General features: G+C 38.7%; 1 protein-coding gene across 1 annotated transcript; it reads left to right on the top strand.

The window, feature by feature from the left end:
- Positions 1-1,449: 1,449 nt before the first annotated feature.
- Positions 1,450-16,597, top strand: bpnt2.S (3'(2'), 5'-bisphosphate nucleotidase 2 S homeolog). The gene is given in 5 exon segments (NM_001091042.1): positions 1,450-1,961; positions 9,220-9,382; positions 11,698-11,793; positions 13,274-13,435; positions 15,933-16,597. Coding segments are annotated over 5 exon segments (1,056 nt in total). The 5' UTR covers positions 1,450-1,610; the 3' UTR covers positions 16,217-16,597.
- The last annotated feature ends 11,060 nt before the right edge of the window (positions 16,598-27,657 follow it).

Here is a 27,657-nt window from a genome sequence, read left to right as displayed (position 1 = left end):
TCAGCACGTCCGAAGGGATGCTATCGCAGGTAAAATCGTTTGGGTAGTTCTACCCTTAAAGGCAAACGGAGTCGTACATAAAAGCGGGTGTCTGCCCAAACCCAACCCTGTAACTAAAACCCTGTCACAGAAACTTAGTGACCTGCACCTAATTCAGACATATTGTGGAACAAAAAGTTATCAGTGGAGTGCTTTCTCATCCACTGCTGCAGCCATTACCAGTGTGGCCCTTAGATAAAGTGCCCTGGGGCCCCTTTCGTGTTCCAGACGTTTCTACACACAGCCTCTCCTATCAGCCTTTCTGCTCAGTTCAATCCAATGCACCGCTGCGCCTCAGAAATGACTGCGCTCATTAAAGAGGCTGTCCACCTTCCAAACACTTTTTTCAATTCAGTTTTTAGATTGATCCCCAGAAATAAAGACTTTTTCTTTTTAATTACTTTCTATTATTTATTTTTTACTGTTTTTCCAAAATCTAAGTTTAAAGTTGAATGTTCGTGTCTGGTGTTTGAGTCTGGCAGCTCAGTAATTCAGGCGCAGACTCTGAACTGTTACAATTTTGCAACATTTAGTTGATACATTTCTCAGCAGCATCTCTGGAGTATTAGCAACTATTGTATCAATTCTAACTAGGGATGGGCACATTTTTCCGCCTTGTTTCGCCCAAAAAAATGACGCCCATAGACTTGTATGGCATTGTGCATCAAAATAAAAAGACGTGCGTCAAAAAAATTTTGCCGCCCGATAAAATTCTTTTGACGCCCATAGACTTTAATGGGCGTCGACAACATTTATGGCGAAACGAAACGGGTCAAATTCGCCCATCCCTAATTCTAACAGCTGCCTGTAATGAAACCCAGAGATTCTGCTCAGCAGGGACAAAGATAAGAAATGTATCAACTAAATGTATCACTTTAGAACAGTTTACAGGGTCGGCGACCCCCCTCCCAGAGCTGCTTCAGAAGGAGAGAAATGACACTTTACACTTCAATATTAGAGAAACGGTCACACATAGAAAATAGAAAGTCATTATTTCTGGAGATCTATCTGAAACCAACTAGTTGTTTAAAGGTGAACCACCCCTTTAACCGTGTCCCTCCCAAACTGTACCAGGCAGGGTCAGTATGGCAGACACGTCTAATTTCTACCACCTAGAATATGCTAATGAGGGGTACGGACTAAAGATTGACCCTCCAAGGGGAGTTTGAACTGAAAACGTCCGATAGACATTATTGAAACCCCTAAAAGTGTAGTTTGACATTAGCCTCACACGCCTCCCCCTCCTCTTTCTCACAGGCAGCTCCGCCTGACCCGGATGTACTGTGCGCCGCCCGGCACTGCTACACCTGAGCCTGTGGGGAACAGCTGTGTCCATCCGCGCACTAATAGGAACCCCGAATTTACCGACCCTTGGCAGAAGCAACTAAATTTGCAGTGAGTCGGGAGTAAGAGCCGGCGGGCCACCACGAAGAGACCGCTGCCAGTAATAGAGACACAGACATTAAGCTGACGCTGTGCAGAGTGAGCGCTATGTTCGCCGAGGCGCAGTATCACCCTCTCTAACGCTACTTGCGCACAGTCACTCCCTCAAACCCAATTCCTTATTCGTCATGGCCCCCATGGGTATCCGTCTCTCCCCCCTGGGAATCGGAGTGTTCTGCCTGTTGGCACTGGGAGTTCTGTACCACGTGTACTCGGGTTTCCTCACAGGCAGGTTCGCAGCCTTCCTCTTGGGGGATAGAGCCGGGGACACGGTGGATCTGAGGGAGTTGCTGGCTGTATCGGTGAGGGCTGCGGAGCTCGGAGGGGTCGAGGTGAAGAAAGTCCGAGAAAGCAACTCGCTCAATGAGAAGGCGAAGGGCAAGACCCGGGAGGGGGAGGACGAGAAGATGACCAGTGGGGATGTCCTGTCCAATAAGAAAATGTATCACCTCATCAAAAATGCCTTTCCGGCTGTGCTGGTGAGTCGGACAGAACTTCTGTGTCCCCCCCCATATTAACTCCTATTGTGTATGTGTCTCTGTCTGTCTGTCTCTCATATTATACCAGTAACCCTTCATTGACTCATATTGTGTATGTCTCTCTCTCTCATATTATACCAGTAACCCTTCATTGACTCATATTGTGTATGTGTCTCTCTCACTCTCATATTATACCCCAGTAACCCCCCATTGGCTCATATTGTGTATGTCTCTCTCTCTCTCTCTCTCATATTATACCAGTAACCCCTCATTGGCTCATATTGTGTATGTCTCTCTGTCTGCCTCTCTGTCTCTCCCACTCTCATATTATACGAGTAACCCCCCATTGGCTCATATTGTGTATGTCTCTCTCTCTCTCTCTCATATTATACCAGTAACCCCTCATTGGCTCATATTGTGTATGTGTGTCTCTCATACTCTCATATACCATTAAACCCCCCATTGACCCATATTGTGTATGTGACTCTCATATTATACCAGTAACCCCCATTGACTCCTATTGTGTATGTCACTCTCTCTGTCGGTGTTGATATATATGTAATGAATCTTAAAAGTTCTAACACGCAAATGGTTAAAAAAAAAAAAAAAGATCCGACACGTCAACTAAACATATGGTAGTGTGGATAGTTGGTTGGCTGTATTCTAATAGTAGGCCTGCGCTCACCTATGCTGTACATGTAGAGAGGAACCAACATCTGAATATGGAGTCGTGCAGCTTAGTTAGGATCGAGTCCAAGATACTGTTTCATTATAACAGGAGATCATAATAGAAAATAGAAGTAATAGAATTTTTGTTTTCAATGGAACCTATGGGAGATGGGCTTCCCATTATTTGGCACTTTCTGGATAACCGGTTTCCAGATAAAGGATCCCATACCTGTAATAGTATGATGGGGGTTATTTCAGCTCAACTGTATACTGTTCTGATAGAAACTGCTGACAATTACCTGTGAAGTAGCACTGCTCTATTTCCCCGATTGATAACAAAAGAGACTGCATTGGAATGATAGTGTTGCTAGACAGGTTTTGTCTCTGAATGGCAGACTTTCCAGGATCACAAATAGCAGATGTCATCAGCAGCTGTCATACAATGGCCATACCTTTATACCTTGTATGTCTGGGGATCAGGAAGCCAGACAGCACTGGCTTGACTTGATATAAATACAGGGTTAGGTCACTTTAAAGGAGTGGTTCACTTTTAGTATGTTATAGAATGACTAATTCTAAGCAACTTTTCAATTGATCTTCATTATTTATTTTTTATCGTTTTTGAATTATTTGCCTTCTTCTTCAGACTCTTTTCAGATTTCAAATGGGGGTCACTGACCCCATCTAAAAGTAAATGCTCTGTAAGGCTACACATGTATTGTTAATATTTTCTATTAAGGCCCTCTCCTATTCATATCCCAGTCTCTTATTAATATCAGTGCATGGTTGCTAGGATAATTTAGACCTTTTGACTTCGTACATTCATAACTGTTAAATAATACTAACCCATTCCTAGGACTTTCCATAGGACCGTGTCAGTATCCCTTTAAAGGGGATGTAAACACAAATTTAAAATGCTGCATTACAAAAGCAGTCCTTCAAAACCACTTTTCACTATGCTATTCAGCATCTGTTATTCGGAAAGCCATTATCCAGAAAGTTCTGAATTATGTGAAGACTGTCTCACATAGACTCCATTATAATCTAATTTTTTAAAAATAATTTCCTTTTTCTCTATAATAATAAAACATTACCTTGTAATTGATCCAAACTAATAGTATAAGATATAATCAATACTTATTGAGAGCAAAACCAACTTATTGTGTTTATTTAATCTTTACATGATTTTCTAGTAGACTTTAGATACGAAGATCCAAATTATGGAAAGACCCATTATCCGCAAACCTCCAGGTCCCATGCATTCTGGATGACAGATCCCATACCTGTACTACATTCTTGATAATTTGTCATTTGTATTACTTGTATTTGTTAAATCATCGTCGTTGGCTATGAATTCATTTCCCACCAGCTCCTCTGGGAAGGCACATGCTAGGGCATGCTATAATTCTGGTGCATTTGCTGGAACTTGATAATGTGAACCCTGGAATGTAAAGGAAATCTGTAATCTCATGTAATTTTACATTTTTATTATTATTACTACAATTTATTACTAGTGCTCTCTGTTCCAAGTTTAGGTCCTTTAGTTTTATATATTGTCAATAAAACTCTATTCCCTTTTCTTCTGTTCTTTCTTACTTTCAACTATATGCAACTACTGTATTCTGCCTTGCTACTACTGTCAAAATAAATCTCAGGCTAAAGGCAACTTGTGTTGTTTCAATCTAACAACATTTGGCATTCCCAGGCAGATCAAAACTCCCTATGGCCAAAGTTTCAGAGTTGAGAGATTTGCCAAGTACTTGTGCTTTGTCCCTACTTTGCCAGCACAAATACTGACGTGTCGATAAATTCAGCATTGTATATTGTATCAGATTATGGACTTTCCTTACACCTCCCCAAACAAGCTTATTTGGGCTGATCTTAATGAAAATTACAGTATGGGGCATATTTATCAAGGGTCGAATTGAGAATTCAAAATTTGATTTTTTTTTTTTTTTTATTGAATTCAAGTTTTTCAAAAAATTCTAATTAGATTTTTAATATTTATCATCCTCTGGCCCTTTAAGAACTCGAATTTGACTATTAACAACCTAACACCTGCCGAATTGCTGTTTAAGTGAATGGGAGAGGTCCGGGGATCAATTTGTAGTTGTTTGCAGCCTTCCTGGTGTTCGAATTTTTAAAATTCAAATCTAATTCGATTAAAATTCAATTCAAGCTTTTGGGTCGATTGAATTCATCTGTGTTCATGAGTTTAAAAAGTTTTGATTTTTTTAAATAAATTTCAATTGGTCGAATTTAGGGCAGTTTATAAAATTCACACGGATTCGAAATTCAACCTTTGATAAATGTACCTCTATATGTCACTTTCTAAAGAAGCTCCTTTATGTGTTTACATTTCATCACAGACTTCCATTAAAAGATATATTGTTTTATAGCTGTGTTTCTGTATTTGCATGGAGTAGAGAAAGTGCAAACAGACTATTTATTGTGCTTGGAACAGAATGGCTTATTCATGTAAGGTCTTGCGTTTACCCCAGAGAGATCTGAATCACGCTTGTCTGGATAAGAAAAATATTTAGCTTCATGTGGGCTTATTATTCATTTCTATAGGGCTCTTTTTGTAAAAGGTACAACTGCTTTTTATGCAATATATTTAGCAAGGTTTTTTTGGTTTAAGCACCAAGCTATTGCTTTGGAAAAGTCACTACAGGTATTGGACCTGTTATCCAGAATGCTTGGGACCTGGGGTTTTCCACATAATGAATCTCTCTGTAAATTGTGTCTTCATACCTTTTAGTCCACTAGAAAATCATGTAAACATTAAATAAACCCAATAGGCTGGTTTTGCTTCCAATAATGATTTATTATATCTTAGTTGGGATCAAGTACAAGGCACTGTTTTATTATTACAGAGAAAAAGGAAGTCATTATTATATATTTGGATAAAATGGAGTCTTATGTGAGACAAGCTTTCTGGATAACCGGTTCCCATACCTGTATTTGCATGCCTTATTCAAATGTAGGTTTTTTTAACCTTTAAATTAATGGATGGCCTTTCAGTTAACTTTTAATATGTTATAGAATGGCCAATTCTAAGCAACTTTTAAATTGGTCTTCATTTTTTTTTTTAGTTTCTTAATGACTTGCCTTCTTCTTCTGACTATTTCCAGCTTTCAAATGGGGGTCACTGATCCCATCTGCAAAATAAATGCTCTGTAAGGCTACACATTTACACATTGTTATTGCTACTTTTTATTACTCATCTTTCTATTCAGGTCCTCTCCTATTTTCCAGTCTCTTATTTAAATCGGTGCATAGTTGCTACGGTCATTTCGGTCCTAGCAACCAGTTTGCTGAAATTGCAAACTGGAGAGCGGCTGAATAATAAGCTAATGTAACTCAAAAACCAAACACAAAAAATCAAAACCAATTGCAGACTATACTATATGGTGAACAACCCCTTTGAGGTGTAGATACATTTCATCTTGTTTGCAGAGTGTTTCTTATCTGCACATTTTCTTACACAAACACCGCTCCACCACTTATACCTTTTTGATTAGCTTACAAGACGAAAAAGTACTCAAGCTGGAGAGAAGTGCAGTCACTTTTAGTTTTCCAGTGTCGTCTTGTCTTACACCAGTCTGTGGATTACCAGGCCAAATTTACTGTCCAGACTGGCCAACAGAGATTAACTGGGAAGTCCCAGTAGGCTATTAAAGAAATACTGACATCAGAAAATAACCTTTTTTATTATCTATCATAACATTGTCTTTGCTATTTATAATTTTGCCATAAAAGTATTTTCCTGATGCTTTTACATTACCTTTCTTACTACCCTGTTCCTGTATGAGGGGGCTGCCATATTTGTACAGCAGTAGTCCATTAGCATTATTAACTATCTGACAGGTTAAGAAGGGACAGTCAGGTTGGCAAAACAGTCAGGTTTAGGAACTTCAAGTAACAATTACTTACAAAAGCAGACTTATCGATGAAAAACGATCAGCATGACCTATAGCCAACTTTTAATGTAGATTCATATTTTGAAAAGAGAATTTTTATTGTCGGTATCCCTTTAAGAGTGCTTCTTGAAAACGGTTGAATTGTTTGGCCGTATCTCTCTTTAAAGGAGCATAACTAAAGAAGTAGCTAGAAATGTTGGACATTATGTTTTGGGCTTCTCTACCAGCCCAAGGAAATCACAGCCCTAGCAGTAAAGATCTGTGTCTCCAAAGATGCCCCAGTAGCTCCCCATCTTCTTTACTGCTGATTTACTGCACATGCTCTGTGCTGTTGTCACTTACTGAGCTTAGGGACCGACTCAAAGTATACTGTATATACAGTACAGAAATACAGATAATTACTACATGTCAACTCAGAAACCAGTGCAACTAGCATCAGAATTTAATAATCAACCCTGTAGCATCAGCTTATATTACAGACAAACCTCATTTTCTGCTTGTACATTTGCGACAACCCCTAAGCTTAGCTTCTCAACAGCTGCTCAGATCCCACTGAGACACTTTCCAAGATGGTGACCCCCTGTGACAAGTTTGAAGTCCTGGATCATTGCTGCTATTGACAAGCTGAAACTTTAGGCTGGTGCAATAAGTCCAGTATATAAAATATGGAATTTTTAACCATATTAATTTTTAGGGTTTAGTTCCCCTTTAAGGGTCATGTTTAATTTGCTGTGTAAAAAACAAGTTTGGATAATACACCACACGTCGTCACGATTCGCTGTGTAAAAAACTTAAACGGCGTTGAATTTCTCAGTAGAAGTTTGCCCTAAAGTAGCAGTTCACCATGTATTTAACGTTCATTATGATGAATCTGCATTTGCACTTAATTTTTTTTATTATTATTTTACCTCGTTGTTTTGCAATTTAATGTTAACTGCTTAAATACCGCTGCGCAACAGCAGTGGTTCAATGGCAGACAGGAAAATGATTTGACAATGTAAAAGAATATAAGGCCAATGGCTCACAGAGAGTTTGGCAGAAAACAGAAGGGTTTAAAAGAGAACTAAACCATAAAAATGAATAGGGCTAAAAATGTCATATTATATATAGTGAACTTATTGCAACAGCCTAAAATTTTAGCTTCTCAATAGCAGCAATGATCCAGGACTTGTCACAGGGGGTCACCATCTTGGAAAGTGTCTGTGGCACTCACATGCTCAGTGGGCTCTGAGCAGCTGTTGAGAAGCTAAGCTTAGGGGTCGTCACTAATTATCCAGCAGAAAATGAGGTTTGTCTGTAATATAAGCTGATGCTACAGGGCTGATTATTAAATTCTGATGCTGGTTGTACTGGTTTTTGTGCTGTCATGTAGTAATTATCCATATACTAATCAGCCTTATACAGTGACATTTCTATTCTATGTGTTCTGTATATTTTGAGTCGGTCCCTAAGCTCAGTAACTGACTGCAGCACAGAGCACCTGCAGTAAATCGGCAGAAAAGAAGATGGGGAGCTACTAGGGCATCTTTGGAGACACAGATCTTTACTGCTAGGGCTGTGGTTGCCTTGGGCTGGTACAGAAGCCCAAAACATAATGTACAACATTTCTAGCTACTTCTTTAGTTTAACTTTCCTTGTCCTTTAAAAAACCCCATTAGCCTGTCACCACTCCTGATGTTATTGAATCGTGAGCTGCTCTGTATCAGGCAGGGTACTTACCATTACATAACATTTGGAGCAGAAACGGATGCGTTTTTGTCTGCCATTTATCGCTGATTTCCCTTTGACAGCGGTAGACAAAATGTCTTGTGTGCCACTGAGTGACAAAACTGCAAGAGCAATACTAAATCTAGGCTCAGGGTAAATCTGCTCGTTGGTTGTGGGGGTCATTAACTTCCACAGCCAGATTTCATTTTAAATTTCAGATTATAGAGGGGCAGAATACTGGACCATGTGATCTTCTATATTAGGTTTATAAAATGTAGATAACGTGTTGAGTCTGCACAGAGAGCATGCTTGTCTAGTTTAGGCAAAAGGCTCTAAATCAGAATTTGTTAGGTCTAGTTAAAGGGATACTATCATGGGAAAACATTTTTTTTTTTCAAAACGCATCAGTTAATAGTGCTGCTCCAGCAGAATTCTGAACTGAAATCTATTTTTATATTTAATTTTGAAATCTGACATGGGGCTAGACATATTGTCCGTTTTTCAGCTGCTCCCAGTCATGTGGCTAGTCACTCTTTGCTGCACTGCAAGTTAAAGTGATATCACCCCCCCCCCCCAGCCTAACAACAGAACAATGGGAAGGTAAGCAGATAGCAGCTCCAAAAACAAGATAACAGCTGCCAGGTAGATATAAAAACAACACTCAATAGTAAATCCAGGTCCCACTGAGAGACATTCAGTTACATTGAGTAGGAGAAACAACGGCCTGCCAGAAAGCAGTTCTATCCTAAAGTGCTGGCTCTTTCTGAAAGCACATGACCAGGCAAAATGACCTGAAATGGCTGCCTACACACCAATATTACATTTTATATGGTAGAGTGAATTATTTGTAGTGTAAACAGTGTAATTTAGAATTAAAAACTACAGCATAAAAATCGTGACATAATCCCTTTAATGTAGTAGTTTCCAAAACATAATAAGTTTTCTCTTGTGTCCTACAGGTAAACACCGAAGAGCAGGTTGATCCTGATGAGGAGGATGCGGTCTCTTGGGATCATGACATTCCTGATGAAATAAAGGATAAAATAAAAACTTCAAAACCTGTTTCCTCTGAGAGCATTACAATCTGGATAGACCCTCTAGATGCAACACATGAGTATGCAGGTATATTTTTCTATAACTCTGTATATTTTCTATAAGTTTATCATTTGTCCATGGATTCAGGTTAATACACAGAGGGATGCCAATTGTTTTGGGCACCCCAATGTGAGTCACATCACGAACTGCAGACCATGCATGTCTTCCATCCCAGTATCATTTTGTTTGAAGAGCACTGCACCCTCTTGAATTCAGTTAACCATGAACCCCCCTGTTCCCACTGAGCAGTATAGTACTTTTTACAAGTTTACCTGCCCGGTAGGGAGCAGGGGATACTTGGGTAATTAGATGCAGCAAGGTAGCACAGAGCTCTTCAAAATTATATACTGAACAGGTGCAATTTTTACACAAGTAAGTTTATCTATTTGACTCACTGGAAGGTGTCTAACATACAGTATATCGGCACCCATACCCTCATATGTAATAAGATGTGCAAAGTTTGCTCAACGCAGTAACCCATAGCAACCAATAATATGTTTGCTTTTTAAAAGGTGACCAGTAAATGCTACCTGCTGGTTGCTATGGATTACTGCTCCTGGGAAAACAGTGTGCCTTTTATTACATAACCCCCTCCCCTAGTGTATTATCCTTTGCTTCTTCCTTTTTTTCTAGTGTAAATATATATATATGTATGTATGTGTAGATAGATAGATAGATAGATAGATAGATAGATATAAAGTCACTTCCAGTGCCGACATTAATAGTAGCAGTGGTTTCCAATTCACTTGGCATAACAAATTTAGAACTGAGGGAAGAGAACCCAGGAATTCCTGCCATAGCTAGGTTTGCAAAAATCCCAGGGTTCCCTAGTATCCATGCATGCATGCACGCACATGTGATTCGTTTTTCATCCAAACGTGTAAGCTGCTCTTGCATTCATAAAGGAGTCATGCTTGCTCAGACTGCAGTTTTATGCCTGACACTGGTTGGCTACTACCTTCCATGTTTTATAGAAAAAGAATATAATACTGTCACCCTTTCTCGGCACACTCCTTAAGAACAGGATCTTGCTCTAGCATTTAAAGCAGCGGTCCCCAACCTTTTTTTGGCCAGGGACCGGTATATAGCCAAATTTTTCTGCAACAACCTTTGAGTCAGGAGGCGTCGGCGTCAAATTCTAGCGCGCTGGCGTCTTTCGCTAGGCTCTGCGGGCCAGTTCAAGACTGTCCGCAGCCCGGTTGGGGACCCCTGGTTTAAAGGGTACCCAGCATCCCTCAGGCAGTTCTTCCCCCAACTAAATGAATTGTTGCCTTGCCTGTGAGTTGGATGATGGCACAGCTAAGGGGAACTAAGGCACAATAGTCAGGTCCTAAGTGTGAAATGCATGCAGACAGCAGGCAATGGTAGTAGATATTCTCTGACCATCTACAATATTATAGTTATTATAATGAGGCACCTTAAAGGCACAGAATACCTCTTTTTAGCTTGATTGCAATGAATAGGTGGTGTGCTGAACCTTCTTTTTGCCTATTGTTTTAATCATGAGAAGTCCATGGTTTTTGTTATTTATTAAGCTAAACCAGAAAATTGACAGTCATCCAAACTGCCCAGCAATATCTATATTTAGGTACAAGAGGGGGGTTGTGGGTGCACTCCTAAGGCCATTATCACTAGGTAACACTTGCACAGACCCACACACATTACACCTATTACACTCCACATTTAGCTTTTCCTTTTTCATCTCCCTCTAAATCTATACTCACACCTGTACTTATACTCACACACATACACACACAAGTGTGCACTTACATATACAACTTTACTTTTCCTTCATTAAAGTCTCTTCACATTCACATTCACTTTTTTTTTTTTTTTTTTTTTTTTTTTTTTTTTTAAATGGGCGTTGGTCTGGGCAGTCTCCCCTTCAAAAGCCGCATATGCAGGTGGCGGGGGAGGATCTAGTCCAGATTGAAACCAAGGTTTTAAATTTTGATCGCAGGTAAACAGGTTAGGGACCGCCGTATGGGGTTTACCTTGACGTGGTATGGCGGCTTACCAATTTTATGATCATAACTTTGTAACAAAAAACCCTGTTTTTCTTTTTTTAGACAGGGGATTATTGTATTTATATATTTTTTTATATGGCCTTAGGAGTGCACCCACAACCCCCTCTAATATCTATATTTAGCCATGTTATGGGTAAAAAGCTTGGCTTATGCGGTGTGATTGTTCTTTTTCTAAGCAGTGATGCCATGTCTTTTCATGCTGGGTATGCTTTTTATTAACCGTTGCTTACGATTCTTAATTTTGGGGAAAAGGACACATGCAGATAAATTGGTTTACTTGTCATAATGTTTATTTATTTCTGTTTTCCTTTTCAGAAAATCTGGTAAAATATGTCACTACCATGGTATGTGTTGCTGTAAATGGCAAACCTGTTATTGGGGTGATTCATAAACCTTTCACAGGTTATACTGGTAAGTGATTTTAATTTCCTTTACTGTATGTCCACTGATCAGGGCTGGAACTAGGGGTAGAAGAGACATGTGTCTAGTGAGCAATGCTGTGTGTGCGCAGGTCATGTGCCCGTTTTTACTGCCTTTTTAAAATGATTTCCTTTTTCTCTGTAATAATAAAACAGTACATTGTACTTGATCCAAACTAAGATATAATTAATCCTTATTGGAAGCAAAACCAGCCTTTTGGCTTTATTCAATATTTACGTGGTTTTCTAGTAGACTTATGGTATGAAGATCCAAATTATGGAAAGATTCATTATCCAGAAACCCACAGGTATCAAGCTTTCTGGATAACAGATCCCATACCTTTATATGTTTATTGTAACATTAGATGAAAAGAATAGTGGAACAAAATTCTTCCACCAAGGTCACTGATACATGTGGCACATGCTAAGAATTGCTGTAGGTGAAAGCCTCTAATTTTGTAAATTGTGTGAGATTTGGTGTTTCCTTCAGTCTTAGGAAACTCGTGTGATATTATCACAAATGTGTATTATCCACCACAACAATCTTTCTCCCTGTTTTTTTTAAGTAGTAAATAAATAATATTTAGCGTATTGCAATATGTGTACTGAAGGGTTATAAGATAAACAGACTGGAAAAGGAGAAACACAAACAGAATTAAAGATAAAGAAATAGAGTGGAACAAAATGTAGTTTGCTCCCATATCAGTGGGTCTTCAAAGATATATATCCCCCACAGGGATCTTCGTCAGGAGTAATCACGTTGAGTGGAATAAAACACATTTTTGACTGCAAAGAAAACCCTGTGAGTGTCGCTCTTTTTGCAAATATATATATATATATATATGTGTCATAAAGGCCTGTGGCTCATACAGATATGATATGTAGTGCAGGTATACGACCTGCTATCCAGAATGCTCGGAATCTGGTGTTTTCTGGATAATGGATCTTTCTGTAATTTGGATCTTCATACCTTAAGTCTACTAATTAATCATTTAAACATTAAATAAACCCAATAGGCTGGTTTTGCTCCCAATAAGGATTCATTATATTCTAGTTTCAATCAAGTACAAGGTATCGTTTCATTATTACAAAGAAAAATAGTTTTTTAAAATGTGTATTATTTAATTATAATGGAGTCTATGGGAGACAACCTTACCGTAATTCTGAGCTTTCTGGATGATGGGTTTTCAGATAACGGATCCCATACTTGTAAATGACAGAGACGATATGCAGTGGGTAGGCTTTATCTGTTGAAAACTTAGCTCAGAAACACCCCAGCTCATGGAATAAATACACAAAAAAATCACACACGAATATATTTTTATTAATATGCATAAGTAAAACTGTTATGTATTATGAAGCTCCTAAAAATATTGATGTTTTGGTTTATTCCAAAATGAATGAATCTGCTAAATGGATACTTCACAAATGAAATTATGGGTGGAATCAATGCTTTTTGTTGTTTTTGATAGCATGGGCCATGGTGGATGAAGGTGCAAATATAAAGAAGCGAAGTTCATACAATGAGAAAACTCCTACTTTTATTGTGTCACGTTCTCATTCGGGGGAGGTGAAAGAGGTCACCCGGCAAACATTTGGTAACAAGACAGAAATCATATCTGCGGGAGGAGCAGGTACCCTTTGCTTTCTTGTACAGGTGGAAGTTTATATGCTCACTGTAGAATATCTCTTTGTACCTCCTCAATATCTGCATTGCTTTGAAAGCAGTTTAGATTAATGAATATATATGTAAAAAAGGGGGAAAATAGTTATATATTTAGAATCTCAATTGTACAAACCCTTTCTCTAGTTACTCATTTATATAAAGCTTTTCTTAAAATTGCATACATACATACTGTATGCTTGTAAAGTCAAATTAACCTTGAAATGTTTACTTTGGCGAAACTGATATTGGCACAGGTAAACGGCTCATTTGAGTGGTGCCGGTGTTTCTGTGGATTGAAAGGATTAAAGGAGAACTAAACTTCTGTACAGCTAAAAGTCCCATTCACCTTCTCTACTGGCCCCCCTGTCTGCTTTTGCCCCACATAAAAAGAATACCAGCCCTATCTCAAACGACTGACCTAAATTTGCAGAGTAGTGCAGCGGAGCTCAGGGGTGACATGTTCGGACGATTCGGTATCTTCTGGATCCTCTTCTTTCTTTTCGGTAATTTTCAGAGCTCTCTGACTACACCTGTGCACGCGCGAATGGCTGAAGTGTCGGCGCTCACGTCAAAGAAATACGGAAGCGTATGAATATTGCACCCCTGTGCTCTGCTACTCTGCAAATTTAGGTCGGTGTTGCAGAATGGGGCAAGTATCTGTATTGAACACTATGTGGGGCTTTTCTGATGTAGGGGGTTTAGTTCTCCTTTAACCCAGCACATCTCCTTGTTGGTTCCATCTCCACCCCTCTGCAATCTTAGTCAATGGATCTGCTAAACCGAAGCATAAAAAATGTGTATGCAACCAAAGTTCCTTAGGATACACCACACTGCAAGGGATGATAGGCCAAGTAAAGCATTACTTTAATTAGACACATTATGGGAATTTACTCAGGAGAGCCTCCATGCTGGTTTTTATGAGGACGTTTGACATGATGAACAAATGGCAGAAGGTTTCAGTGGAGAAAAGGTTGTGAGCTAAAAACAATAGGAGTATCTCTTTTTAAGAATGGTCCAGGTCTGAAGACAGTTGATTAAAAGTTGTTTGGTAAAGACATACAACAAGAATATCTCCATCTCTTAGGGACAGATTTATCAAAATGTGAGATTAGTGTTTACCACAAAAAAATCACCCACCTTCTATTTATTCCATTTTTAGAATATGTGGTATTTTAAGGATCCTGTCACTCAGGGCAGTGGAAAATCTCCCCTCCTGTGAGTGATGAAGTGCCTGACAATACCTGGCCTTTCTCATTTATTTGAATTACAGCATGTACAACACATTACAGGGGTTATGTATCAAAGGTCGAATTTTTGTGAATTTTTTTTGGACTAATAACTTCCAATATACTCAAAACTCGAATGGGAGGTTATTTATGAAAAAACTCAAATGTCTAATATTCGATCGAATAGTCCCGACCCAAAAATTCAAATAGAATTCAAATTTAATTTGAATCAAGTTTTGCTCCGAAAAAAAAAACCTCGAATGTCAGGAAGGCAATTAACATATTAAAATGGTTCAACAGACCTCTACCATTGACTTGTAAATTAACTCGGCAGGTTTAAGGTGGTGAATATTCAAATTAGAACGGTTTCTGTGATAAATCTCATTAAAATTTACATTAAATTTGGAGCTTTTAAATTTGAATTTGTGAGTTTTGCCACACACAGAAAAATTAGAAAATTTGAATTCTAATTTACCATTCGAACCTTAATAAATCTGCCCCTACTATAACTCCCGGATTTCTGCATGTGAAACAAGAGGGACTTGCTAAGCACTTCATCACCCGTGGGAGAGAAAATTTCCTGATGGGGCAATGTATTTGAACAACACAAATGGTTAGCCTTTTAGATTGATGTTTTATCACTAAGTTTGTCTTGTAAAAATTATGAATCTTCAAAGAAGAAGGAAAGGCTAAAACTAAGTAAGCTTTACCAGAAAGGTCTATATAAATACATCAGCAAACCCTCAAAGTAATGCAGCTCTGAGTCCTCTGTCAAAAGAAACACTGCATTTCTTTCCTTCTATTGTGTATACATGGGCTTCTCTATCAGACCTTCTGTTTTCAACTTAAACCTCCACGGCTAGGGCTTGAGCATGCTCAGTTTGCTCCTCTCACCCTTCCATTACCCCCCCCCTCTCCTCCCCTCCCTGCTGTAATCTCATTTTAGAGCTATGAGTGAGGAGGAAGTGATGTCACACCAATCTAATATGGTAGCTGCTATCCTAAACAAACAGCTTCTAGAGCTGTTTACTCAGGTATGGTAAAGCATTCTACAGAATATATATAGTGGTATAGCTTGCACTAATATGGCTAATTTATTGGCTAAAAACTGCTTTGGCAGTTTAAGACATAACTAAAACATCTGTATTCATAATATAATACACCATATTTTGTTTCATAGACATCAGTTATATTTCATTTATCCTTCAGCATATAATAGAATTCCTGTTTGTGTTCCAGGTTACAAGGTCCTTTCTTTGCTGGATGTGACTGCCGATGAGCAAGAAAAAGCTGATGTATATATTCACGTTACCTACATTAAGAAGTGGGACATTTGTGCCGGCAATGCTATCCTAAATGCACTTGGTGGTCACATGACTACTCTCAAAGGAGAAGAAATTAGCTACACAGGCTCAGAACAAAACGAAGGGGGATTGCTAGCCAGCATTGGAATGGATCACAGTGCACTTGTTGGAAAACTGGCTGAAAAGATATCAGTCAATGCCAAGAAGCCAGCCAAGTAAAGGATAACTGAAATACAATACCAGATTGTGACTTATGACCTTGGCTTGATATGTTTCTAGAATACACAAGACCAGCAAGTGAAAGACAGGGAATTGCTGTTAAAACGTGGCCTGTGGGTGCCAGTTTTTTCTTCTGTATACTCGAGCGAGAGCTGCAACTTACTACAAGTGGCCCAGCTGTATTATTTGGACTTGAAAGACGTTGCCGGCATTGGATGATATGGACATTGCATTTAATGAACATGTAAATCTGTAAAGTCTGATCTCAAGCAGCATATGAATAGAACTATTTTGCTTAATTAAATGGCTGCAATGGACAGCCTTTATTTTTTTTTCATTCCAGACTCTTCATTAGCTTGATTAATAAAATCAATCATTGTGCCTTGTTGCTTAATCTGACTCACAAATATACATAGCTTGCGACTAAAACCCATCATGAATACAATTTTTTCCATTCATCGCAGTTTTTTTTCTGCTTGCTTGGGGGGGGGGTGTAATTTTGTTAAAATATTTGTCTCTGCTTCATTTCAGGCAAAAAGACCATACTTACGTCTTGCTTTGTGGCCTGTATTCTCCATACACTATCAGAGCATGTATCCGCTGGTTATAGAGGCCTAGGTCAAATTTAATTTGGAGAAAGAAGTCAAAAGAGGCAGTGCAAACAGAACTGCTGAACTTCAAAATGACTGCCCTATTTCAAGGTAATTGGCACAGAAGCTTTGAGACTTTCACTTCTTGTTCTGTTTAAATTAAACCCTATTTGTCAGGGTCCAACCTGCAAATATTTCATGCACTAGAAATGAAAAGGAGTGGGTCTGTATTGGAAATTAAGTAATACATAGTACAAACATCTATTTGTTATCCGGTTGCTAGATATGGCTGGCCCTGATAACTAGAAATTCATTAACTTGTATTAAAAGTTAAGTTAAAAGGGTGATTCACCTTTAAGTTAACTTTTAGTATGTTATAGAATGGACAATTCTAAGCAACTTTCAGTTGGTCTTCATTATTTATTTTTTATTTGCCTTTTTCATCTGACTTTCCAGCTTTTAAATGGGGGTCGCTGACCCTATCTAAAAAACAAATGTTTTGCAAGGCTACAAATGTATTGTTATTGCTACTTTTTATTACTCATATTTCTATTCAGGTCCTCTACTATTCCTATTCCAGTCTCTTATTAAAATTGGTGCATGGTTGCTAGGGTAATTTGTACCCTAGCAACCAGACTGCTGAAACTGGAGAGCTGCTGAATAAAAAGTAAAATAACTAAAAAACCTTCAATAATAAAAAATGAAAACCAATTGCAAATTGTCTCAGACTCACTCTCTACATCATATGAAAAGTAAACTCAAAGGTGAACAACCCTTTAAGTCTACAGGGGAACCCCTGTGTTCGAGAGAGGGAAAGTACTCCATTAGAAAATTCCCTGGACTGGCGCCTTTCCAAAAACCACACAGACCAAAAAAATAAATAAAAAAGCTTATATTTCACTGGCCTGCATAAATGTCTTTGTAAATTTCGAAGTGTGTTTAGGGTCATTGTCTTGTTGGAATATCCAACCCCTGCGTAACTTCAACTTTGTGACTGATGCTTGAACATTATCCTGAAGAATTTGTTGATATTGGGTTGAATTAATTTGACCCTCGACTTTAACAAGGGCCCCAGTCCCTGAACTAGCCACACAGCCCCACAGCATGATGGAACCTCCACCAAATTTGACAGTAGGTAGCAGGTGTTTTTCTTGGAATGCGGTGTTCTTCTTCCACCACACAAGGCACTTCCAACAAGCGACTCTGTTTGTGTTTGCACTAGTGCAGAAAGGGCTTCTTTCTCACCACCCTGCCATACAGATGTTCTTTGTGCAAATTGTGCTGAATTGTAGAACGATGTAAAGATACACCATCTGCAGCAAGGTGTTCTTGCTGGTCTTTGGAGGTGATCTTTGGGTTGTCTGTAACCATTCTCACAATCTTCTGCATATGCCGCTCCTGTATTTTTCTTGGCCTGCCAGACCTGGGTTTTACAGCAACTGTGCCTGTGGCCTTCCATTTCCTGATTACATTCCTTACAGTTGAAACTGACAGTTTAAACCTCTGAGATAACTTTTTGTAGCCTTCCCCTAAACCATGATACTGAACAGTCTTTGTTTTCAGATCTTTTGAGAGTTGCTTTGAGGATCCCATGCTGTCACTCGTCAGAGGAGAGTCTAATCCAACCAATTATCAGTATTGAGCAGTTACATGCATTGAAATTAGCAAAATTACAAGGGTACCCACATTTTTGCATAGCCAGTTTTTTCATTTAAATTAATTTCATAAAACTGAATACGGCTTCACTAAAAATCTTTGTTCAGAAAACACCCCAGTACTCGGATGTTCCTGGGAAATGAAAGACAGTACCACTGTTATCTTTTTTTGCTGAAAGTGGAGTAAATTATTATGCAGGCTCAGAGGGGTTCCCAAACTTTTTCATATGACTGTATATGTCTGTCTATATGTGTCTGGACATATATGGCCACCTTCAATCATAAGATGTGAAATATAACAGTTACAATAATTCAGTTGTTATTGTAGCTGCATTGCAGTGCTACATTTGATTCCAGACAGAAACTACAAGCAGTATGTACAATATGTTCTCCCTGTGCTTTTGTGGTTTTTCCTCCCACACTCCCAAAAAAAAACAGTGATATTAACTGGCTCCGGAAAAAAATGGCCATAGCGTGTCATCTCAGTATGTCAACACTATATAAATAAAGGCTAATAATAACTTTACAATAAGGGGCCGATTTATCTAGGGTCAAATTGGAATTTGATGGGGTTTTTTATGGCAAAAACTGTCAAATTCGACTAGGGAATTGTTCAATTGTTTTTAAAAAATTTGAATTAGATTTTCAAGATTTATCATATACTGGCTCTTTAAGAACGCTAATTTGACTATTTGTCACCTAAATCCTTCTGGGATCAATTTTGAGTTGTTTGCAGCCTTCCTGACATTACAGGTTTTTTTTGGAGAAAAAACTCAAAACGATTTTTATGGGTTGGGTTGATCCTATTCACTCGAGTTTAGGAAATGTAGATTTTTTAAATAAATTTCGATTGGTCGAATTTCGAGTTCATGGAAATTCGACCTTTGATAAATGTGCCAACAACGGAGCCCTCTTCTGAGATGGGTAGCTGCCTGTGGCCATGAATTGCTGCAATCTTAGAAATAACATTTGTTTCATATTTATTTCAAAATATCGTCCCTGCAGTAATCTCAAGAAATGAAGTCTTGAATGTGTAATGTCATATAAAGGAGTTTCCATTTGTGCAACTGCTTCCGAGTTCCCATTGTTTTGAGATCTGTCTGAGTGAGGACAAGCACAATGAGCTGAACATTTCATGTCTTACACTGATAAAAGTAACGAGTCCGTTTTACAACACGGGTCCTCTACTGTTCTCCTGCCAGTTTGTTTCATTGATTTGAAATCCCAGTACTTGTATTTGGGAATTACAGCTGTCTGTTCCCATTACACTGCTGTTTCCTTGTGAGTAAAGACCTCACCATTAATAATGGGAGAATCTGTCCCATTTCACTTTGCCAAGAAATTCGTGAAACTCTGAAAAAAATTGCAAAAATGACGCGAAACTTTTTGTCCAAATGCATTATAGTCAACGGGCATCTGAATAATTTTGATGCGTGAAATTTTTATACACACAACAATTTTTACATGCGCGACTCCTTTGTCAAAATGCATTACAGTTAATGAGCGTTCTAAAAATTTTGACGTGCAACAATTTTTTATCAGCGACAATTTTTTTGTTGCAGCGATTTTTCCCACCGTGAATTTTCACAGCAGTTTCTTAAAAACATTTGCCGTTGGCGGAATCCATAAGTTCACTGCAAATCCATGCCTGGCGAATAAATAGATTATTATATTCTTTACTTAGTGGGCCGTGGTAGTCAAAAACTGCTGTGGGTTATTAATCTATAATGGTCATTTAAGGATACAAGTGCTGCATGCAAAAGGCAATTTTGGATGCAGTAAATGCAAGACAAACTTATGTTTAAGCAAGAACTTCACCAGTAGAATAATTATGAGGGTAGACTGTCAAGGTTGGGGTTGTTTTCTCTAGAAAAAAGGCGCTTGCGAGGGGACATGATTACACTTTACAAGTACATTAAAGGACATTATAGACAAATAGCAGGGGACCTTTTTACCCATAAAGTGGATCACCGTACCAGAGGCCACCCCTTCAGACTAGAAGAAAAGAACTTTCATTTGAAGCAACGTAGGGGGTTCTTCACAGTCAGGACAGTGAGGTTGTGGAATGCACTGCCGGGTGATGGCTGATTCAGTTAATGCCTTTAAGAATGGCTTGGATGATTTTTTGGACAGACATAATATCAAAGGTTATTGTGATACTAAACTCTATAGTTAGTATAGGTATGGGTATATAGAATTTTAATTAAAAGTAGGGAGGGGTGTGTGTATGGATGCTGGGTTTTCATTTGGAGGGGTTGAACTTGATGGACTTTGTCTTTTTTCAACCCAATTTAACTATGTAATTATGTAACTATGTAACTCACCAAATTGAGTAGGTGGCCCAGGTGCTCCTGCCCACGGCCCTTAACTCAGGGAAGCGGACAAACCTTATATAAGAAAGCAAAAATGTTGGAGCAAGGCACTCAAAAGGTCACGCAGGGATCAGACGAATGTGGGAAAAAAATAGAAATCTTTATTGGTATAAACTACTCATTTCTGATGCGTTTCGTGTCGAAGACACAGTCATAGGCTCATGACTATGACTAAGTGTATTTGACACTAAACGCGTCAGGCATGAGTAGTTTATACCAATAAAGATTTCTATTTCCAACACGGGCAAAATACAAGTGAGCAAATGACTGCTAAATACCCAAGCCTCTCCCATCTCAAAAATGGTGCCAAATGTGAAGACATACTTGGGCAATGCTGAACAAAGTCAGCAATTACATGTGAAATATATTTTCTCACCACATGATGTCACCGTTGAGTAAGTGAAGTTAACATTCATGAGTAAAGAAAAGTCCATCCATATACACCTGTAAGTTTACGCAAAGGACGTAGACATGAAAGATAGACATTATATATTCATGCTTCAAGACACAGCCCCATATACTAATGCCTACCCCATATTGGATAATGTATTACATATCACTGGAAACATCCTTACTTTTATTCCCATTTTTATTTCCAGCTTTGCAGTCAAGTTACACTTCATCATGATTTAAGCCTAGGGCCCACTGCTTTGTATGTTCTCTATTTACACATGATTCTCTCTCTCTCATGCAGTTAAACTGCAGACTTTCAGCTTTAATTCAGTGGGTTCAACAAAAAGATTGCATAAAAATGTGAGGAACTAAAGCCTTTCAGGGGCTCAAAAGTAATTAGACAAATTAAATAACTGAAAATAAAATGTTTATTTCTTATACTTGGTTGAAAACCCTTTGCTGGCAATGACAGCCTGAAGTCTTGAACTCATGGACATCAGCAGATTCAGGGTTTCCTCCTTTTTAATGCTCTGCCAGGCCTTTACTGCAGCGGCTTTCAGTTGTTGTTTGTTTGTGGGCCTTTCTGTCTGAAGTTTAGTCTTCAACAAGTGAAATGCATGATCAATTGGGTTCAGATCAGGTGACTGACTTGGCCATTCAAGAATATTCCACTTCTTTGCTTTAATAAACTCCTGGGTTGCTTTGGCTGTATGTTTTGGGTCATTATGAAATGCCTCCCAATCAATTTGACTGCATTTAGCTGGATTTGAGCAGACAACATGTCTCTGAACACCTCACAATTAATTTGGCTGCTTCTGCCCTGTGTCACATCATGGATAAACATTAGTGTCCCAGTGCCACTAGCAGCCATGCACGCCCAAGCCATCACACTGCCTCCACCATGTTTTATAGAGATGTGGTATGCTTTGCCATCATTCTGGTAGAGGTTGATCTTGGTTTCAGTTTTTAGATGTTTTTTTGGGAAAGTCCAATCTAGCCTTTCTATTTGTGATGCTTATGAGTGGCTTGCACCTTGCAGTGCACCCTTTGTATTTACTTTCACGCAGTCTTCTCTTTATGGTAGACTTGGATATCAATATGCCTACCTCCTGGAGAGTGTTGTTCACTTGTTTGGCTGTTGTGAAGGGTTTCCTCTTCCCCATGGAAATGATTCTACGATCAGCCACCACTGTTGTCTTCCGTGGAAGTCCAGGTCTTTTTGCGTTGCTGAGTGCACCAGTGCTTGCTTTCTTTCTCAGTATGTACCAAACTGTAGATTTTGCCACTACTAATATTGTAGCAATTTTTCTGATGTTTTTTTTCTGTTTTTGCAGCTTAAGGATGGATTGTTTCACCTCCTTTGACTGCATGTTGTCTGGTCACAGCACCCCCGCCCCCTCAAATCAACTCTAGGGCTTTTATCTGTTTCATTGATAATGAAATAACAATAGCCTTTGAGTCAATGGTCCAATTACTTCTGAGCCCCTGAAATGAAGTGATTGTGTTAAAAAAAAAAAAAAAAAAAAAAGGCTTTAGTTACTCACATTTTTATGCAGTCGTTTTGTTCAACCCACTGAAGCAAAATTAGAAAAAAGGTATCTCTGTCCAAAGATTTATGGGCCTAACTGTATATATATATCTCCCAACCCCCCGCCTAATGGTGTCTTTGGAAGAGTTCATGCTGAATAAAAAGAAAAGCAGGTATGGTCTGTTTCCCCCCCAAGGTAACACTTTCTTTTTTTCACTTAGGATAAGACTGACGCATGGACACTGTCTTGACGGGGCGCGTCAGCTTATGCATGCTTTGTACAAACTTTGTAACTAAAAGTGTATTTTTTTAAGAAAGTTACAGTTCAGTTGTGCAAGAATATTTCTTTAGGGGGTTATATGTTGAGAGTGCTGGGGCTAACTTGTTTAGTATGTAAATTAAGCCTTGCCCACGTGCACCCAATAAGAAAGGTGAGGAGCGGCAGCTTGTTTCGTTTTAAAAAAGAGAGAAAGAGAGAGAGAGAGAGATATTGTTTTTCATTACACAAATAAATTGGTTCATACATAAATTATCTGATGTTTAAATAAAATTAGATGAATGCATTTATATCATGTAAATATACTGGAATGACCACCATCAGCAGACCTTACCTACAGACATCACCACCAGGGGGCAGAAATGGATCACTTTTACTAAGGTTCTAACGCTATTCATCTTGCGCTCAGAACATTTTTATTTCAAGAATACAGCTTTTCGTTCTTTGTATTCCTTATAATTAATAATACCATCACAAGCGGCACTCAGTGGAGTACTTTCTTGCGTCTACCCACATTTATAATTTTTTTTTTACAATATGCTATTCTACGCAGAATTATTTTTAACCGGCTTAGCTGAAGTTAAAAGCGGAACATAATGTTCAATGTCAGTTGGAGCAGGCAATCCTGGGTATCTTTTATTGTTTTCCTGAGTCATAACAATAAGGGCTCCCACATTCTCTGCAGATGGCTTACTTTCTAACAATGTAGCAGGCAAAAATAATGTTTATTATAAAGGATTATTTTATATATATATATATATATATATATATATATATATATATATAGCCTAGCTTTTTCTTTTGTAGATTTCCAACAAACCATTTCAGAAATATAACCACTTGTGTGTTCAGTGCTGGGTCTTGGAAATAAATAGATTCTATAGCACCAGTGCCTCATACAGATTAGGACTAATTTTCAAATATAGGTGCTAAACCAATACAGAATGTAAGCAGAGACCCCCTGAGTGGTTGCTGAGTGTAACTGCACTGCTCTTCTAGTTTAAACCCTGTTGACACGTCCAGTGTTGGACTGGGATGCCAGGGGCCCACCAGAAAACCTTAGACTATGGGCTTTCCTTTCCAAACCATTATTCCTCCTCTCCTCGCTCAACCTCTATATTCTCCTAGTCTTTTATCTCTACATACTATACTCTATTCTTTCATTATTAAGCCCCTTAAAGAAATAGGGAATGACCGTGAAATAGAGCAAATGGTTAGAAGCAAGAGGGCCCACTGACACTGGGGCCCACCGGGAGGTTTCCTAGTATCCCAGTGGGCCAGTTTGACACATCTATATAGCCTTGATTAAGCCACTTAATCATTTTACTAGCATCTGCGATTAAGTTATTCTTGTGCAAGCCGTCCTTTAAAACGTTGGCTCAACACAGATAGCAATGGATAATCTTCACTCTCTCTGCATTGCTTATGTAAATGTGTATCATCTGAAACCTCTTAAGTGCCTCTATTGCTTAAGCACAGCACTGGCATATGTAAATGATTCCTTTAAAGATGCAACTCTAATGGGAATTATGTATCCCCACTGTTCCTTCATACTTGCAACACTGATCTATAGGAAATCAAGCACACTCCCCAACACGCTGCATATTAGTTAGGCATCATGATGGATTCCTTCCCAAAAAGGCAGGTGCCCTCATTGATTTCATTTATGCATATGCTATTCCTTGCTAAAGAGACTTCCAACTATTTTAATACCACCAATAAATCACTCTTCACCTCCCCTGAAAAGAAATGCCATGACTTGATTACTACCCTTGCCTTAAAGCAGGGGTCCCTAACCTCCATTCAGATGTAAAAAGGGTGAGGGAGCAACATAAGTAGTGGTGGGCGAATAAATTGAGCAGGCACAAATTCGCCCATCTCTAAATATAAGCATGAAAAAAGTCCATCGGCTGTGATTGGCTATTTGGTAGCCCCTATGTGGACTGGCAGAGTACAGGATGCTCTGTTTGGCAATGATAGTTTTTATACAATTAAAATTTGCCTCCAAACCAGGAATTAAAAGAAATAAGTACCTGCTTTGAGACCTCTGGGAGCAGCAACCAAGGGGTTGGTGAGCAATCTATTACTCGTGAGCCACGGGATGGGGATAACTGCCTTAAAGGAGAACTAAAGCTTAACTATAGAAGTAGGCCAGAAATGTTGTACAATATTTTTAGGGCTTCTGTACCAGCCCAAGGCAACCACAGCCCTTTAGCAGTAAAGATCTGTGTCTCAAAAGATGCCCCAGTAGCTCCCCTTCTTCTTTTCTGCTGATTCACTGCACGTGCTCTGTGCTGCTGTCACTTTCTGAGCTTAGGGACCCACTCACAATATACAGTACACATAGAATAGAAATGTCCCAATATAAGGCTGATTAGTAATTAATACAGATAATTACTACATGGCAGCACAGAAACCAGTACAACTAGCATCAGAATTTAATAATCAGCCCTGTAGCATCAGCTTATATTACAGACAAACCTCATTTTCTGCTTGATAATTAGTGACGACCCCTAAACTTAGCTTCTCAACAGCTGCTCAGAGCCCCATTGAGCATGTGAGTGTCACACACACTTTCCATGATGGTGACCCCCTGTAACAATTTGAAGTCCTGGATCATTGCTGCTATTGAGAAACTGAAGCTTTAGCCTGAACTAAGTTCAGTATATAAAATATGGCATTTTTAGCCACATTCATTTTTAGGGGTTAGTTCTCCTTTAAAGCAACCCTAATATTTGCAGCATGTAATATGCTTAATTTCTGCTGTCACACTTGCTTAAACGGGTTGTTCACCTTCCAACCCCTGTGGGATATTAGCAACTATTGTATCAATTCTAACAACTGCCTTTAATGAGATTCAGGGATTCTGCTCAGCAGGGACAAAGATACGAAATTTACCAACTAAATGTATCAATTTAGAACAATTAAAGAGTCTGCGACTAGAGCTGCTTTATAAAAAAGTGAAAAATGAAACTTTACAATTCAATATTATAAAAACAGTCACAAATAGAAAATAGAAAGTTATTGCAAAAAGTCTTTATTTCCGGTGAACAATCTGAAACCAACAGAACTGAAAAAAAGGTGTTTGAAGGTGGACAACTCCATTAAGGTTACAGATTTTAAAAAAGCACCACAAAGCACATTTGACAATGCAGAACTCACAGATACGGATGAAGAGACTTTTCTCAGCCTTTTCAGATAGCAGAGAGAAAAGAGTTTCCTTTTTGCACTCTTCTAAAGCCTATGAGAGAGCACAGGGCATTACACAAATGAACTCCCATCAGTGAGCACAGTCAGGAACAGTTCATGTAATAGGTACAGTACATGTTAATTATCATTATCAGGCACAGTGAATGTTATAACAGTACATTCAATACTTATACAGATAATGTAGTATGTAATACATCCGATTAGGGAGCACAAGCAGGTATAAGGCATGTTAATTGCTAACACCACTGTATTATATCAGAATCAGCACCAGGGGACATGACCTGGGCAAGGTCTGCGGTATGTGTAAATAACGGCACACTACTTTATAATATTTACTCATTGCAGTAAAACCATTTCATGTATAAGTATATATGAAATGTACAGTATAAACAGTGTTGTCTATTTGTTAGGGGAACTGTGCTACCTTTCAAGGCTCTTTCCTTCAAATGTATTTCCTCCTCACCAACACTTTCTTAGTTCACAATGTAATCTTTTAAACTTTATTGCTGCATTCTTTATTCTCTATAATTATGACTTCCTTTCCTTCTATTTTAATTTCCTTTCATCTCCTGTCCTTGTATCATTCTCTTCTCATATTATGCCCTTTTAATGTCTTGTTCTTTTTCCTTGCCACTCTCCCTTTTACTCATTTTCCTCTCCTGACTTTTTGTTATTCCTGTTTTTTCCATTCTCATTTTACTTTTCTTACCCCTGTTTTCACCCCTCTCTGTGTCCAATTCTTCACCCTCTACACTGAACTCAATTTGCATTCTCCTTATGTGGCTTTCTCTCTTCTTAACCCCTTTTTATTAACCCCTATACCACTCTCTCCTTTACTCTTGCCACATGCCCTTCTTCCCCTCCTTCCTCCAGCCTTTCATTTTTGGTCCCCTCAATATGCTATGCCCTCCTCCTTTCAACTCTATCCAAGTTTCACATTCTACATCTCTTCATTGGTAATGTTGTCCTCCTTCCCTGGCACCTTAATGCTTCACCCCTTTCCCCTTCTCCCTATGGGGTAAATTTACGAAAATGTGTCAGCGATGGCTTTGCACCCATCACAATACTTCGCCAGGTGAAAAATCGCTGGGACAAAGCTAATTTACTCAAATGCAAATTTTTGTCCTGGCAGAATGACGCTGGCGAAGTTTTGTTAGCGTTACTTTGGCAATGCGAGCAAACCAAAGAGATGCGCTAGCGTTCAATTCTGAACAAATTTGTTAGAGGTCTTGCGCTCAGGCTAATTTGCATATGGCGGGAAATTTAAAGTTGAATGGATGTCTTTATGTTACAAGTGGCATGAAATATATTACATTTACACTGATAACTAGTTATGTCCAGGGAACCTTAATAAAATCAATAGAGTTCTTGTAATGCCCTACACATGAGCCCACTGTAAAATAATGTTCCATATGT

Source organism: Xenopus laevis, chromosome 6S (assembly GCF_017654675.1).
Source record: "Xenopus laevis strain J_2021 chromosome 6S, Xenopus_laevis_v10.1, whole genome shotgun sequence".
Taxonomy (NCBI): Eukaryota; Metazoa; Chordata; class Amphibia; order Anura; family Pipidae; genus Xenopus; species Xenopus laevis.
The sequence above is the reverse complement of the archived record's forward strand: the minus strand, read 5'-3'. Positions and strand labels throughout refer to the sequence as shown.